The sequence below is a fragment of the Vidua macroura genome, chromosome 5 (genome assembly GCF_024509145.1).
Source record: "Vidua macroura isolate BioBank_ID:100142 chromosome 5, ASM2450914v1, whole genome shotgun sequence".
NCBI classification, from domain to species: Eukaryota; Metazoa; Chordata; class Aves; order Passeriformes; family Viduidae; genus Vidua; species Vidua macroura.
Genome location: NC_071575.1, coordinates 38840558 through 38857820, shown reverse-complemented (window position 1 = coordinate 38857820; position 17263 = coordinate 38840558). Strand labels below are relative to the sequence as shown.

The 17263-nt window shown below is 35.5% G+C and overlaps 1 protein-coding gene across 5 annotated transcripts in view; it reads left to right on the top strand.

Moving 5' to 3' along the window:
* The window catches only part of CNOT2 (CCR4-NOT transcription complex subunit 2), an 85056-nt gene that overhangs the window by 48872 nt on the left and 18921 nt on the right, over positions 1 to 17263 (top strand). For all 5 annotated transcript variants that reach the window (XM_053977973.1, XM_053977972.1, XM_053977968.1 and 2 more), the window contains 4 exons: positions 2014 to 2136; positions 12724 to 12790; positions 16084 to 16231; positions 16836 to 17018. In XM_053977973.1, the coding sequence (XP_053833948.1) occupies positions 2026 to 2136; positions 12724 to 12790; positions 16084 to 16231; positions 16836 to 17018 (509 nt within the window). In that variant the 5' untranslated portion in view covers positions 2014 to 2025. The remainder of the gene's footprint in view (positions 1 to 2013; positions 2137 to 12723; positions 12791 to 16083; positions 16232 to 16835; positions 17019 to 17263) is intronic.

Here is a 17263-nt window from a genome sequence, read left to right as displayed (position 1 = left end):
TGTGAGAAGCTTCTTTTCTGCTTCTCAAGAGCAGTAGTTGGGTGAGACTCCAGCTTCTCTTCATTGCTGAAGATAGCTTCATCAAAGTATTTCACAATCCTTTTTACTGCAGTTAAAGGCGACTGCTCATCTCTGCACTTTACTGAGGCAGAGCAAAGGACAAGATAATCCCCTTAGCCTGTTAAATGCTCCATCCCATCTGGTAGGTGATAATTGCATTGTAAGGGGATTAACACAGTGGGATATGCTTACAATGTAATGAAAGCTTCACTATAAGTGTGAAAGTCAGCTGATTGCATTCTAGCACTTGGGGACCTTACATTTGCATGTATTTTGTAAAAAACATAAAAGACAAGTTTCATCTGGGGAAGGCATGCAGTACCTTTACATGCCATCCTTCATGTATTTGTAACAGATTTTACATTTGTTCTGCAATATCAGTAGTCTGAATATCTAAAATCCTCTTGTAGGAGTAGTGCAGTAGACTCTTGTTTAGCCAAATGTTCTGAAATCATTCTGTGGAGTATAGCTGTATTAAATGCATCCCAGGTATTGACTACTGTTAATCAAAAGTACTATGACTTTGAAATCATGGGGTTTAATTGTTACTAGTCTAGGAGCAGCCATGTTGTTTAAACACTGCCTGGAAATCTTCATCAGTAAAGGTGAAATTTGAATAAGCCATACTGTGAGGAATATCATAGTAATTTTGTGTCAGTGGGGATTTCTGTCAAGAAGATTTCTGGCTGAGAGTAATTCTTCTTACACCAACCAAAATCAATATTTTGAAATTTTAGTTCCAAGCATGAGCCTAATATAGTGCAGACTGACTATTTTTTTACAAAAAAAGTTTAAAATCTATGGTTTTTAAGTTTATCTAATGCTGTAGTGAAGATAGTAAATCTTAAGGTTCAAAGCATTTCATAAGCTAATTGCACCTTAGCTTCCTTACCTTTCAAGATGATAAAGATCCTTGGGAAGATAAGTTATGTAGAGCAGTAGCTCAGGGTTGACTATCACCCTGTTGAATTGCACTCTCTCCAGTCTCCCCATATGGTACAAGAAACTGGGCAAGTTGCTCTGTGCTGACCTGCATGTGCCACTTTGCTGGTTTGAACATTAACCTGGATGGTTAAAACAGGGTTTGGTTAGCGCACCCTGGGCTGGGATAGAGCTTTGTAGTCAGGTGATCAAATGAAAGTCAGGTATAGAAGTACTCACTGTGTGCAGAAGATGCTTTAGTGACATTGTATGACCTTGCTGCAGGATTAAATTTTCTAATGAATTAAGGTTCTGTGACCAGCTGTGTGGCTGCTGTTTCTCTGGTTTCCATTTCCTGACTTAGCAGCACTGTGTGCATGTGCGATTCTGAGACTAAGGGTAAAATAAAATCTAGTGGGTTTTTGTGGGGTGTCTGCAGTAACTTTGCCAGTCTGTGATGAGGTGGTTGAGTGTGGTTAAGCTCAACCTTCTCTTACTTAATCCATGGATCTGAGTGGGGTCAAGTAGAAAGCTGGTTTTCCAGGTTCTGGTGATGAGACATGGAAGATTTCACAGAATTTTTTTTCTTCTATTTTTGCTATTTCTTTTAAGGTGACTGAACTCGAAAGAATATTCTTAATTATTTCCTCTTAGGCAGAAAATGTTTACCTGAGGAGAGGAAAACTGGAGAAGTTTGCTCTTTTGTTCTCTGACATGTTGTAGTTTTAAATGAGCTTGGGTGTAAGGTCATGGAACTCAAAAAATAAACATAACAACAGCCTTCCAAAGAATGAATACATGTCCCCTTTCCCCACCTCACTTATCTCTGGAAAATGAGTTTATGTCACATGAAAATCCCTCTTGAAAGAACCATTACACTTGCAATATACAGAAAGTATTTTTAAGAGGAATTTTCAGGTATTTAGAAATGGGTTTTTAACCATCTTTCCATAGATATATATTTAAAATATATACCAACTATGTAGCAAACCAAATAATATATGGTATATAATAAATTTTCTTCTTATTTAGGTGACAAACAGCATGTTTGGTGCTTCAAGGAAGAAGTTTGTAGAGGGGGTTGATGGTGACTACCATGATGAGAACATGTACTACAGCCAATCATCGATGTTCCCACATCGGTCAGAAAAAGATGTAAGTTGAATAAGCTTATTTCTTCTCCTTTCAATACTGAGATAGTTTCAAGTATGTGAAATTTATGTGAGGAAGGGCTTCATTTAGCTTTAAGCTGTACATTTCCAGTGGCAAGTGCTTTAATTTTAGTGAATGTATTCATTTAAACTTCCGCCATATGCTTGCCAGTGTTGTTTGGGTTTTTTTCATCTTGAAGCATTGTAATTGTAATATAAATTGAGTTATTGATTATATCTTGTGCTTCTGTGCAGTGTCTACAGGTTTGTTGTTGTGGTTCTGCATTTTACATCTTCAGCCATTTTTAGTTTCTGAAAATGCTTTGTGCAGTTTGTTTGCTGAAGTAATCTAAGTTAGGTATTTCTCCTATTTGGAATGCTACACAGTTACAAAACTAGTAATTCCTAAGCAACTTTCCCCTCTGTAATGACAAATTGTATATAAGAACTGCAGTGACATTACTGAAGCTCTGTTGCTTCTTACCAAAGATAAATAGATTAGGCAGTAAAGTATTCCACTTTTATATGGAGTGGCATGAAGAAATACATGGAGGACTTGAAAGTGTGACTTGAAGTTAATGTCACCTGCAGGTCAGTAATACCATTCGTGGCAGGCTTGCATTTAATATGTGTAGGCAACATATTCTTCCTAATTAAAAAAAAAAAAAAATTCCATTCAAATTTTTAAAAAGGTGAAAATGCTTCAACTCTGCCACCAAGACTGTCCAGAAATATGGTTAATAGCAGTTGTGAACATAGTCTTGATAGACCTTGACCTGTGTCAACAGAAACATTTCCTACAGACTATTTTCAAAGAGCAGGAAATAGATTCAGAGAGATTTAGAAGGCCTTTTTCAGACAAAATGAAATTAAAAAAAAAAAAGCAAAAGAAACCATAAATGCAGCTTTCCAATTCAGTTTCATAAATTGATAAGAGCCAGCAAAGGATTAAAATGTAGTACAGTGTAAACAAAACTTAAATGGGCTGCTCTTTTCTCTTTATGTTGATTATATGTGTACATGTACCACAGATGCACATAGGCACAATGGAATATTTATTATGTGGAATATACATCCTTTTTCTGGTCACCAAGAGGTACAGCTAGCACTTAAAAACAATAGACAGAATTTCTCCAAAGTGATTTTTGTACATTAAATCCCTACTTTTAGATTTGATGCACTGAGATAAAATCATTACAGTGTAGTAAGAAAGGTAAAGTGAGATAAATGCTATGCTTCACAGCATACACAGTGAAAGCTGATAGCTTGGCACATTGTTAACACAGTGAATGAATGTTTTAGTTGCCTAATTTTTCTGTGGGTAGAATTGCAGAAGTGCATCTTAGAATGGCACTTCAAGAGAAGAAAGGTGGGTGATCCATACACCAGGAATGACAAATGAGAAATCTTGAAGGCTTGTGGGAGAAGTGGCCAAAATGGGACATAGAAGCCTGCTGTAGTTGGCAGAAGAATGATGTCATTTCAACAGGAAATAGAAGAGTGGATTTGAAAAAGCTTTTTAAAATTTTTGTTTCCAAATTATTTTAAGGTTACCTGTAGCTTCACTATTGACCATTACAACTGTCTGAGTTTATGCTTATGAAATTTTAAACTGTTATATGATACTCTAATTTTTTAAATAAGTTTATAAAAATAAATTTATGGTGATAATATTGACTGTACACCTTTGATCACTCAGGTATAGCTAAATACATACTGTGTATTACATGTTCCATTTGCTGTTTCACTTGGCTCACAGTAGATAAAAGGAGGGTTGGAAAGGTTGTTACATTCTCTTAGTTTCCAACTTCTTTCACAGCTTTGTAAACCTTTACCTATTGAAAATAACCATGTTTTCAAACAGTCTTTCAACTAGAATTCAACTAAAAATGTTGTATATGAAAGTAAAATAAATATATTGGCTGTTTTTTAGATGACAGGCTAAAATAAAATTGCTCAAAGTTTCTCAAAGTAAGCTAATAAAGACTAATGTTCAAAATCTAGATCCAGTTTTATGAACACCTGGGGGGAAAAACTCCAGCGTTCTAGATCTTGAAGCACTTTGAATCTTTCTGTCTTCACATCTACTATGGGAATAAAATAAAAGCAGAAGTAGTATTGGGGAAAGAAGCAAATTACTCTTATATTATCTAAACAAGGTGCAATTTTTCTACAATTTGAATTATTCCTCTTTTTTCATTTTCAACTTCATTTATGTCTTTACTGAAAGCAGATAAAATTAATGTTGAAGGCTTTTGCAACTGAACTATAAAAAAATTACAGAAATGTAAAATTTTTTTCTGTCCAGTGTATGATATCTACATATGAATGCAGAGTCCCTCATTTATGCTGCATTTATCTTCTAGAGTTCTTCCAACAGAAATAGAATGGTTTTGGTGGAAGCTTCTGTGAATGGCCTCCCTAAATACTGTTTTTCAGCAAGGGCTTAAAGCTTGTTTAGTATTTACCCTTATACTGGGTATAGCTAGGTGGTTTCTGGTTTTCATTTTGTTGAAGTTTTACTGATTCTGATCTTGAAAGTTACTGCTTTCCAAGGAGCTGTTGCTGCTTATGTGTATGTATACTCCAAGCTGAGGAGTATAGGAAGGGGGAAACATAGGGAATGGTGAAATCTTCCTAAAATTTAGAGTAAAGGCTATTATTACAAGTGTATTTGTATAAACTTCAAAACTTACTTTTCATTTTATTTTTACAGTAAAGTCAAGCCAAATCCTGTCCTAAATTTCAAAGACTTGACATGGGGAAAGAACGAGCAGCACGTAATTTTGGACATGTTACTTTTATTTCAGCCTCAGTGTAGCTAAGAGATAAAAGTTTTCATTTACCTATTCTTTCACTAGAGAAAGCAGTTGTAGATAAACAGGACTAATACAGGAATGGAAATGGAAAAGTTGCATGTTATTCACATGCACGAGTGCTTCCAAGATCATGTGGATACTGACTGGATAACTTATTTTAGATCCACAATTATGGTTCCTTAGATGAGATTACATCTTGCTCAAGCCATTTTATGTTTTTTTTTTTTTTTTTTACTAAGTTGCTTTGACTTGAATCATCACATGCTTGCTGAGCTAAGTAGGGAAGAGGAACAGAGTATGTGCATGAATGCTCTATCTGTGAATATTTCTGCACTTGGTCAGTGCATTATAACTAGGTCAATAATCCTTTGACTAATAAATTAGGTGTTTTACAGTACTTTCAGAACAAAGAACAGGTTAAGAAAATAGGGTAACTTTTTACTGGCAACAAGTGGGATCCTTTTAATATAAATTGACAAGATGTGCACTGGGCGCCCACAAAACAATTGCAGAGCTTACTTGTAGCTAATTTCACCAACTTAATTGAGCTGTCTGTACACTCAGCAAAATAATTTTCAGGACATGGATACATGTATTTTTATTTGGCTAGAGTGACAGTGGTATAAATTGGTAGCTCAAAGCCCTCATGTACTTTTGAAATTACAGTTGTTAAATGAACAAAACAAAAATGCAGATTTCTCATGTTTCTTTGATTTCTCATGTATGAGAATGTAAGAAGGGCTCCACAAGGTTTGACCAATCTAGCCCAACCCACTGAAAATGTGTACATGAGAGTATAAGATGAGGGCATCTTCTGTTGTTTTGTAGTCATAAATCTGACAGTAGACACACATGCATTTTAATGAAGGTCTACCCAATCAGAAAACTTAAAGAGATTTTTTCAATTAGTATTTTTCCAAATCTTGGCCCAGTCCTTTGCTGTTCATTTTCATTTCCAGATGCTCAAGGGATTCCCAGTTGCTCAACAGATAGTAAAATGCTTGCAGTGAGGTAGTAGTAATACTTCTGATTTGTGTTTTTAGTTGCGGCAGGTGAGATTTAGCTTGAAGATTAGATTTGTCTCATTGCAATTGTTTGTCTAACTCCCTAGCACTAGGAAGTCCTCTGATTAGATATTGAGTACAGAAAAATGGATTGTTGATTCTGGGAGCCTGCTTTCCAGAGGTTTCTTCCATCCTGAGCTGAAGCATGTCTGTGGTAGATGAAATTGAGGGGTTCCTTTGTCATGAGACAGTTGCACAAAGGCAGATGTCAGTGGTGCTGATACAACAGAGGGTAGTCAAAGGCCTTTTACTGTGATTATTAAACTGATTTATAGAACCTTTACTTTTACTGTGTTCTGAAATACTTGGCCTTAGAAGGTGGTGGTACTTTCACAAGAGAGAAAACCCTGAAGGTTTAGCTTGCTGTTGTGATTGAGATCCAGAATATTGCTAAGTTTTGGAAGCTAAGTGTGTAAGAGTTTAGTCAGTTTTCTGGAGACAACTTTGGCTTTAAGGCTGCTGAACCTCATTGATCCAGATGAATTGCTGTATTTTTAATGCTATTATTTCAGGATTCCGAGGAAACCTATGGTATCATGTTTCATAAGGTATCTTTCGTGCCTTAGTCATAATATACTTCAGATGCTTTATATGGAGTGGTATGTATTTAAGAATTCCCATGTAACCCCCTTGTGTCAGGAGCAGTTGTAGCATTCACAGTAATGCAGGTAGGCTAAATAGAGATATACTGTACGTTAACCTAACTTGTAATTGAATAGTTTTGATCCATTTGTGGACTGAGAAAAAACCCTAAAGTTTATTTTGAGAAATAAATAGATTAATGTCTTAATTATAAATGGCAAATGAACATTTTCACATGCATTACTTTGCATGTAAATATTCTCGTAGATTTGACTGAATAGTGAATTGGTTTGCCCTGCTTGCTTTGTGAAAGGCTTGCTTTGTGACTTAGGCTTCACTTTTTGAAGTGTGAGTTACTTTTCACCTTCCAGAAGAGTGATTAAGCATTCCTTGCATGTATTACTGTGTACACAATAAGGTTGTTTTTTTTTTTTAAATAACCAAACAACCAACAAAAGAAACAAAAAACAAAACGAAAACCCTAATGGAAACAAACTTTAAATGTATAAAAATTGCAATGCCATTGATAGTGGCAAAAGTGGCAAAATAGTTGGAAGGATTTGCAGGGAATGAGATTAGTAACAATTGAAGGAACTTTGTGTTTTAATGCCATTCCCTTTCAGAGCCTATCATCATTCTGCCTATAGTGTGCATTTTCATAAGAAAGTTATACAGTATGCTGAAAGAACAAAAACTTTCAAATACAAAATACACCCTTTACTGTGTCACTTATAAATTTGCACATAAATGGATTTATCAAATAAAACAATACATCATAAACTAATTTTACTTAGTATAAAAACACACTTTTGTCTCTATTTCACACAGTATGCAAGTATGTATCTGAAAAATATAGATCTGAATGTAAGCTAGTTTGCATCCCTTTACAATTTGGAATTATGTCAGAAGGAAATTAATTTTACTGTTGATGACCGTAGTATAATTTTCACTGATTGTGTTTGTACTTAGGCTTTTTATAGAATAATTGAATGCCTATGGTAGGTGTTCTGTACTTTCCTGTGCTTCATCTTTGCTTCATCTAGAAGCTTTATTTTCACTTCACAATGCATAATAATTTTCATATGTCAGCTCTAGCTTTTGAAGTGGTGCCTTTAACTAGATTAATTCCATGCATAAAATCATGTGCATTTTCTAGAAGGGAAAGGTTATGGTTTCTTACCCAATAACTCAGTTCATTGAACTTGCTGTTTTGTAATATTGATGGTTTATGAGTTCAGTGGTGGGAATTTTGTTTGGTTTTTGCTTTTTTTTTTAATGCAGCTGGTTATTTAGTTGGTACAAAATACTTGCTTTGTTGTCCTAGTTCTTAATTGCTTTGGCGTTTTTATAGCATCTTTCAATGAGCTTTCAGTAGTCATTTGGCTCGGTGATAAACTGTACTATCAAACAATGTCTCTACACAGGGAGAATTTGTTTTTACTTGGGTAGCCATGTTAATCTCACAGTAATAATGTCATTGTCATTCAAAAGCAACATCTTGAGATATTGCTGCTATCAGCAGTGTGGTCCTACCTCCTTGTGCTCTCCAAGTGCTGCTGGAGGCAGAAGATCACAACCAACGAGAAATTATGAAATATGAAAGACTGAATAAAATTTCATTTATTTTACAGTATTGTACATGAGTTTATATTTCAGAAATTATTTACATCAGCAGTAATTTTCACTGGCAGATAACACCCTATATTTATATATGTATACAAGTTTTTTATTGATTTTTGATACTGAAATTTGGAAATACTTTCTTGTAACATGGGACTGTTGTGAGTGCTGTATTAAAAGGTGGTGTGAAGAGGAAGACTAATAACACTACTAAAAAACTGCCAGAGTCTAGTATTTTTATCTGTTATTTGTTGACTTGTTTTACTACCGTTTTTTATGTCAGTATAACACCACTTCTTTTGAGGCTGTGGGTCAGATGTTGTTACTAAATAGTGCAGCACAGATGGCAGATACCAGAAAAAAGTAGTGTAAATAGAAAATTATGCTGATGTTTGCATCTGTGAGAAACCCATCATTTATGAGGCCAGATACTTCTCACAAACTTGCTTATTCTAACACATTTTGCTTCTAGGAGTTGACTTTGTAGTGCTAAATCAATATAGTTTAGCTACAGTTTGCGTCATGTTTAAGAAAGTAGCTTTGGGCTATAACTACATAATGTAGCAGCCGTCACAGAATTGCTTTACTGAGTTTTCTTGGTGCTACCCTGCTGCTGTGGCAGTGATGGTAGCCGGCAGCTGTCCCCACGCTGAGCTGGGGCTTTGCTTGGAGGAGGCAGGATGCTGCAGTGCACAGGGAGGCAGGAGCCTGTTCGGCCAGTGCTGCTGCTGGCCTTCCTCCCACCACCCCTCTGCTCTCAGGAAGGCTGCAGCCTATGTTCTGCACTCTCCCAAAAGGGTTGTAAAGTGCAGGGTTTTCTTCACAGTTCTGGCAAATGCAAGCATTTCTTGGTGCTGTTTTTTTTTTTTTTAGGTTTGTTGACACTCTCAAACTGCAGTAAACTGATCAAGAGTAATGAAAGCAGTTACAGTAAAATCTCTCAGCAGTAGAGATAAGAAATTGTCTGATAGCCCCTTGCAGCTTATTGATTCTTCGTGTGGACCAGTCCAGCAAAATGGATCCATCTGCTTGGATCATCAGTTGGTTTGAGTTTAGATGCATAATCTTCCATTATCAAAACTGCACTACCGCTGTTTGAGACCCGGGAGTAAAATGATGTCCATGTCTTGAGTGTCATCAACTCAGTCTTTCAGCCTGCCAGTAGTGAGTGTTGGTCTTTCCTGTATCCTGGCAAAATAAAGTGCAGCCTTCATGTTACACAAGGTCTTTTATGCTCAGTAGTCCCCCTGTCCCATGGGAGAGGCAAGTTGTAGGCCTCCTCTCTCTTCTAATAACATAGGGAAAGCTAATTGGAAAAAAAAAAATCTACTTAGTTCAGTGATACAACTTTTGAATAGAAGCAGAAATCCCATGCTGGGTTTTGTGGCTGCTAACCACTAGCAAATTGATTTAGGTTGTAACAACTATAATTCTGAGTGAGTTTTCCCTAAGATTCTAACGTAATTGGGTAAAGCTTAATAGGTCTTAGCAACTGGAAGAGGCTTTAGTCACCTTAAGGCTTAGTCTGCTTTGGTTTTTATTAAGGTTATGACTTTCGGCTGTTGTAGACAAAAAGAAATTCAAGTGACTTCCAGTCACAGTTGCAAGTATGCTCTTGGAGAGTTGTTTTATTTTCTGTATTGTGAAGCAAGTAATCCAGTCAGATGAAGTAATGATTGCAAAATGCCAGAAGAAATGGTTTTAGTACTACTAATACCATTCATATTGAATCTTTATTATCTTTGCTGGACCAAGCTTGAGTAGATTATCATAGTGACTCAGAGGCTTTGAATGCAAGTCAAGGTTCTGGTAATAAAGGTTAAGGTTTTGATGAATTTAATTTTTGTTGCTGATCTAAATTGTATGGAAATAATAAAAAAACAAGACAATTTTAAACTGTATCTTACTTAAATTTAGAAAAATATGTTTAATAAAGTAGAGATGAAATAAGTGAGGTATCCATACAGCATACTCCTGGTCCATAAGATTTGAAAAATGCTGCATTTAATTTGCCTGGAACAGATCCACAGGACTTTTTATTGATTTTTTTTTTCTTGAGGCTTGTTATCTTTGATATTTTAAGTATGTTATGACATTAAATTATCAGACTTACTGAATTCAACACTTGGCCTTTATTATGATTTTCTATAAAGGTTTCTCTGCAAGTCATTTTGCAATTAACTTTTCATGTAAAAGTAAGTGGCACAATAGATGTAACCTACTTTGCAATATTTCAAAAGAAAATCCTCTTTCTATTAAGCAGTGTTCAATAAATATTATTTGCTACTGCTTTTAATTGAATTTTAAAAAATCAAGTAGTACTCATTGTACAATAGGTAGGATTCTTTTTTCTCTCTTTAAAGTAATCTATTGCCTCTTAGGGGTTTCCTAATTATTGGGGTTTTTTTACTCCAAATTAACATTATAAATAGAAGACTTTACACTGAGGTCTTTTTCTGCTTATTACATCACATGCCACCACAGCAATTTTTTAATTCCCTGAGCAGCTGTGCTTATGGGATATTCCTTTTTGGCTTAACTGTTTTGCTTATCTGTCTCAAAGCTGGTAGTACTTTTTGACTGATGTTTCTAGTGCATTGTCTGGTGTGCTGGCTTTTATTTTTGAACTTGTGTGCCTTTATCATTGTCTCAGAAGGTGTCTTGTGACTTTCTGCCTCTCACTTTTTCCCACAGAATTACAATTTTTCACACCTTGCAATATGTTCTAGGTTGTCAACTTGTTCTAGGTGTACCTTGCAACTTGTCAAACTTGAATGTTGTTTTTTTAACCTCACCATTTTACTTTGTCTTTCCTTTCTTAAAAACTACTGTCAATTTGTTTTATCAGTGTTTAATGACCATCAGTTTGTTAGCTGGGGGTGGGGAGGAAGTGTGTTTTGAAATCTTGTCTCCCAAGCGTCTCTACTTCAGCATGCTTTGGTTCGTGTTGCAGAGCATTATTAGAGTGAGTGAATTTTAATCCTCCCGAATGAAAACTGGTTGGAAGAGAGGCTGCAGCACTGCATTAGACATGTGCCACTCACTAATGGACATCTAGTCTATGGCATCACGTGTTTTAGTTTAGGAAAGCATGTAGCAGCTGGTAGGCCCCCAGAGCCAACTTTTTTTTTTTACAAATTTATTTCCCTCTGGTTGCATAACTTGCTGATGCAGATATGGCCTGTGAACCTGGTTATATGAATGCTGAGCTGAAGCCACTGGGAGTTACTTAAAGTGAGTTTTTGTTCACAGTGAGTTCTTCACTAAGAAAGAGATCTTGTCTTCTTTCTCATTTCTACCATCTGGATTTGGCCCCAGTATAGACAACTAGCACATTCAGCTTATAAAGTTTGTTTGAATTTTACATCTGCCTAGATGATATCAACAAAGCAATTTGTAGTTTATCACAGTAAAGTTATTTTGATTTGAATTCTTTACTCTCAAGCTGAAAACCCTTGAAATTGCCTTATGTCTAAGAATCCAGACATTTCTTTCCTTGAAACCATCCTAAAATTCAGTCCAAGTTCAGACTAATTCACTAAACAAGCAGCTATTTGCCCATGTGTTACTAAGTAGAAGTAGCATGTTCTGTTGTGGATGGAGGGATTAGGTCAACTAAAAACTCTTCTTGCTCCAGGGGGACAATCAGCTATAACCTAGTGTTGGTGATGATCAACAAAAACAGGGATGGATGTTCCAATATTTAACTTCCCTTAAGATTATAAAGGGGTTTTTTTCCAAGTGTTTAAGTTCTATGTCCTGTTTCTCAAAGTTATTAATACTTTATATTTCTTCAGAAGCATGGAGAACAATTTATTCTTTTCCTCTTAGAACAGTGGCTGGAAATCTGGTGTCAAGTGTCTAGATTAGTTGCCTTCTTTCTTGGTAATACATGATTTTTCTAAAGTTCGTCATGGTGGAGCAGAAAATACTGCTTCTGACATTGGTAGGTCCTGGTCATATCTATGTACAAGCATGAAGCCAGTTCTTAGAGCAATATATTATAATTTTAACATGAGAATCTTACCTGAAATTCATATCTGTTGGTCTATATCTGTTGCTACCTATCCAATCATATTGTAAATGATAGTATGAAACTCTCATTTGTTGAGCAGGAAAGGATGTGGTTGTATGAGGCATGTTTTGCAGAGGAAAAAGACCTCTGATTTAAGTAAATGAGTATTTTTTTTTCTGTAATGATGGGTCTTCTGGCTGCAAGAGTAGAAAACCTGGAAGCTTTAGATCTTCTGTGCTCTTTGTTGCAAGTAAAATCTGTGTTTATATAGGTAAAGTTATTATTAGGTATATTACACATTTTTATTGATGTGTAATATACTGCTACAGGCGTTACTGTACAGATATTTTGGGGAGTTTCTAAAGTTTTTCATGACTTTGAATGAGTTTTCAGTTGTTTTGGTTTTCTTGGCATAACATGGTGTTGACAACTTCCAGAGCAAGATAGCACAATGTCTTTGTCTTTAATAACCTCTTGTTCTTATGTTTTAGATGCTGGCATCACCATCAACATCAGGTCAGCTGTCTCAGTTTGGGGCAAGTTTATACGGGCAACAAAGTAAGAATTCTTTTTATTAATAATATGTTTATTTTATGCTAAATATATTACAGTTTGACACTGTGGAACATGCAGATGGCTTTGTTTTCTGGTGATTATGTAAAAATGACAATATGTCTCCTTATGTACAATTATTTTAAGATACATTTTTGCTTTTCTTAGTATGCATTTTTGCAGTGTTTAGTGTGTAAAATGTCATATTATCACTTTATAACTGCTAAATATCCAAACACAATCATACTATAAAAATTTTCTGTGATTTAACAGACTCTCTGAAGGAAAACATAAAGAAAGAAAGCTGAGCCAAAATGAGCCTATTTCAGAAAACTATGTAAGGAATAGAAGGAAATTATACCTTAAATATAACTGGTACTTCATGCTCTACGTGAGCACAGTACATCTTGTGTACATGCTTGGCAGCTTGCATTTGGCAAAGAGCTGTGCCATTAAGATTATTCCTTTTTGCATCACTATTTTTTTTCTTTCCTTGATGATGTCATGTGTCTGCCACTCATGTAATGCTGACTTAAGGACCACCTAACTTAGGGCCAGCATTGAGAATTGGGCCTCCTGGTAATGGAGAGGTGCACTCAGGCAGTGACTCAGAATATCTGAGATACACTTCCAAAAGTAAAACTGGTTGTGAATGTCATCTCTCCTGTGTCACTGTATGCTTTTAAATGTTTTCTGCTGTCTTACTAAGTGCATCTAACTCAGATTCCAAGAAAAAGTGTCTTCAGAGTACTTTTAGAAAGTCTGGACTTTTTTATCTAAACAAACTAAAAGCTTTGTTTGCTAGATGCATGGCCTTCCCAACTTCTTTTGGCTTTCTTCAGATGGTTTGCAAAATACAGTGGTGTTTTGTGGTGGCTTTTTTTGTTTGTTTTTTGGTGGCGTTGGTTTTTTACAAGTTTTTTTCTTTCCTATCTCAATGGTTGTTGAAGAGTGACCCTGTAATATAAACTGCCATTTTATTATGCTACTGAGATTTAAATGAGCAGCTTCTAGCCAGTCTGAGAGTTGTGTTTGGCTCTTTTAGGTGCTGATTCTGACACTGTTGAACCTTTCAGACTTTACTGTATATAGATACTGAAGTAGTTTATTCATTCTGTTTATCACAGTTATTTGTTGTTTATTTTTTAAGGTAATCTTTTTTTCATTCAGTTGGTTGCTGTGCCTAGGATGTAATCTCTCTAACATGTAGACATACATGCCTACAACCTTGAAAGTAAATATTATCAGTTGTCAGTTTCTACCAGATCTTGAGAAAAAGGGGCAAGAAACTTTTTTGTTGAAGTCATAGTTATGATTAAAATAACTCTTTAGGAAAAACAAAACTGATAGTGCCTATGCACTTTTAATGATTGGTCAGTCAATAAGCAAGATGTCATATTACAGCATTAATGTAACCTAAATTTGACCAGTAGGAAGGAAATTGGCCATTTCATTGGTCTGCCTTCAACACAGCCCATATAGATCTCATCTCAGTTAGAAAACTGGAAAAAGAAAGTGTAAGAAAAAAGGGATTTGTGTTTTTATTATTTCTTACAGTGAGTATTTCAACTGCCCCTCCTTGCCAGCAATATGGTTCTACTTCCCTGTAACAGCCCTCATCAGTAAAAAAATCTAGTTTAAAGAAAGCAAATGAGAAGAAATAACCATCAGTCTAAAAGTGGCTTTGCTAAAACAAATGCTTGCACAAAATTAGGTTGAATATCCTAATTGTGTTTTTTGGTGTGCTGTATCTAGTTTGGAAGTGAATGTATTTTTTCTTTACAGTTTTATTTTTAAAATCCCATGTAATTGTTAATCAACATGAAATATTATTTATAATACATATTTATGCTCATTGAAATGATTCTGATGCAGCAAATTGCCAAAATATTTACAGTGAACACTTCTATGTAATCAACTTTTAATGAAATGTTAGGATGCTTGTTATAGCAAGTCACACTACCTCTTCATCTGAATGTATAGAGATAAATCTGAGTGTTACACACTTGAATTTTATTGCAAACTCCCTGGATTTGCAAATTGTAGGGTAGGACACAGACTGCAGTTCTTATAGTGTAAAAGCTGAATGACTGGGAGGTTTCTTCAGATGTTGTCCATGATAATAATTTGAGCATATGCTGTGTCTCTTCTTTGCATTCTTAGTATTTAACCACGTTATACATTGGCATATTCAGCTCTTCTGCTGGGGTGTTCTACCATGGGAGAGTGCTGATACGTCACATCAGAATTTTCTTTTGTTTGGTCTGTAAGATAAGGTTTTGAGTTCTGTCAGTCTGCCCCAGCAGCCTTATGCCAAAGCAATAGGAACTGTCACAGCCATTATTTTTTATATGCTAAGTTTGTTATTATTGCCATGTTTCACTGAATGACTTTTTCTTGTCTTTGAACATAATTCTGAAACTTCTTAAACGCGGAAAAGTGATGTGAGAATGATGAAAAACTTAATAAAGTTTTTTGACATTTTGAAACAGGGCAGTAACTGATTATTTTCTGCTGTTCTCAGTTGAAGTAATTTAATTTTTTTACCTCACTGAAATGCTTGGTTTATTCTGTCACACACAATTGTTTGTGTAGAAAATACTTTTGATCACATGGTTAAAACCATTCTGTATGTTTTTAAATGCTAATAGAGGGCTGTTAAAATTCTGCTTGCTTTCTTTTCTGATAAGTCAAACTTGATCACAGACGCTGGAGTACTGTTGCCATAAAGAAGCAACTTGAACTGTAGAGAGAATTGGCCTCAAATGTTGCTTTTGTTGTCCTAAAAACAGTGTTATTGTTAATTAAAGATCCATCACTTTCTTTTTTTATCAGAGATTTGCTTAATTTTTAGCAAGATAAATCAGTGTTCTAAATACTGGTCAAATACATACTTATTTATTCAAAAGTAATTAGCATATTTCTTGATTGCAGTTATTGATTTTCCTAAAATGCTGCTTTCTTTTGGGATAAATTGTAGATTTTCATGTCCTTACTGAAAATCTCGAAATTCAGTCCTTCATGTACAGAGTATGTCTCAAAGGAACAAAATTTTCTAAATGACTTCAGAGAAATTCCTTGAAGAGCCTTTCCAGAGTTAAAGAGATATGAGGCTAAATTTGACAGTTGAGTTTCATCTATCCAAACAACGACTTAGTTTTTACACTGCAATTTCCTTCAGTCTTTACACATTTTTTTTGTACGTTGTCAGCATAAATTGTTTTCCATCTATACCTGATGGAGAAGACCTTGTTCCTGATTGCTCTGTATCTCCACCCCTCTGAATCTTTTTTCAATAGGTGCACTAGGCCTTCCAATGAGGGGAATGAGCAACAATACCCCTCAGTTAAATCGCAGCTTATCACAAGGCACTCAGTTACCGAGCCACGTAACGCCAACAACAGGGGTACCAACAATGTCACTTCACACGCCTCCATCTCCGAGCAGGTATTTATCAATAGCCGATATTTCTGCCATTGCGTCTTTCTGCAGAGCTCTTGTTAAATGTTCTGCATATTTTGCCTCATACTTTACAGTCTGATGAATTAAAAAAGAAAAAAAGTAGTTTCTATGGATCACTTCCTATGTTAGGGAAATAATACCATAAAAAAGTAAGGGTTTACTGTAAGACAGTATTTTATTTTTGTATGTAAAGGACAAATTGCTGGCATGTTCTGCTTCAGAATGTAAGAGGTAGTTATTTGATTGTATAGTTAAAATTTTGCTATGATGTCATACACTGCATGAGAATATAAAGATAGTAGGTCTGAAGTGCTCTTTAGAAAAGAGCTGTAACACCTTTTCATATGTATAATACTTAAGTATTTTTCTAAACCTGATGAAGGACTTAATTAGCATGTAATGGGTCATTTGGTATTTCTGAAGAAATCCAGAACTGCATTAATTATAGAGAGTAATCTAAACACAGTGTTTGGTCGCTAAGCACAAATTAAGTTGCGACAGCTTGGAGTCCATTCTGCATTAGTAATCTAAATGAGTAGCCAAATACTGTTGTACAGATTCATCTCTGTGGATGGTTTTCCTTTTTCAGGGGGATATTGCCTATGAATCCTAGGAATATGATGAACCACTCCCAGGTTGGTCAGGGCATTGGAATTCCCAGCAGGACAAACAGCATGAGCAGTTCAGGGTTAGGCAGCCCTAACAGAAGCTCTCCAAGCATAATATGTATGCCAAAGCAGCAACCCTCTCGACAACCTTTTACTGTGAACAGGTAAGGCTCTTTAATTAGACCATCCCTCTACAGCCATAGGCATGCTGTTCTGGAAATGTAATTTTTATCCATTAGAATAAATCTTGAAACCTGTGTCATGTACTCATGTCTGGCAATAAACTTTGAAGCTCCTTGTAATATTCTTGTAAGGTCTTTGAGGCCTTTAAGCTAAGTTCTCTTGCTATTGAATTTCTGCTGCATCTGTTTTAAAGTACGTGATGTTTGAAACATAACTTGAATTTTCA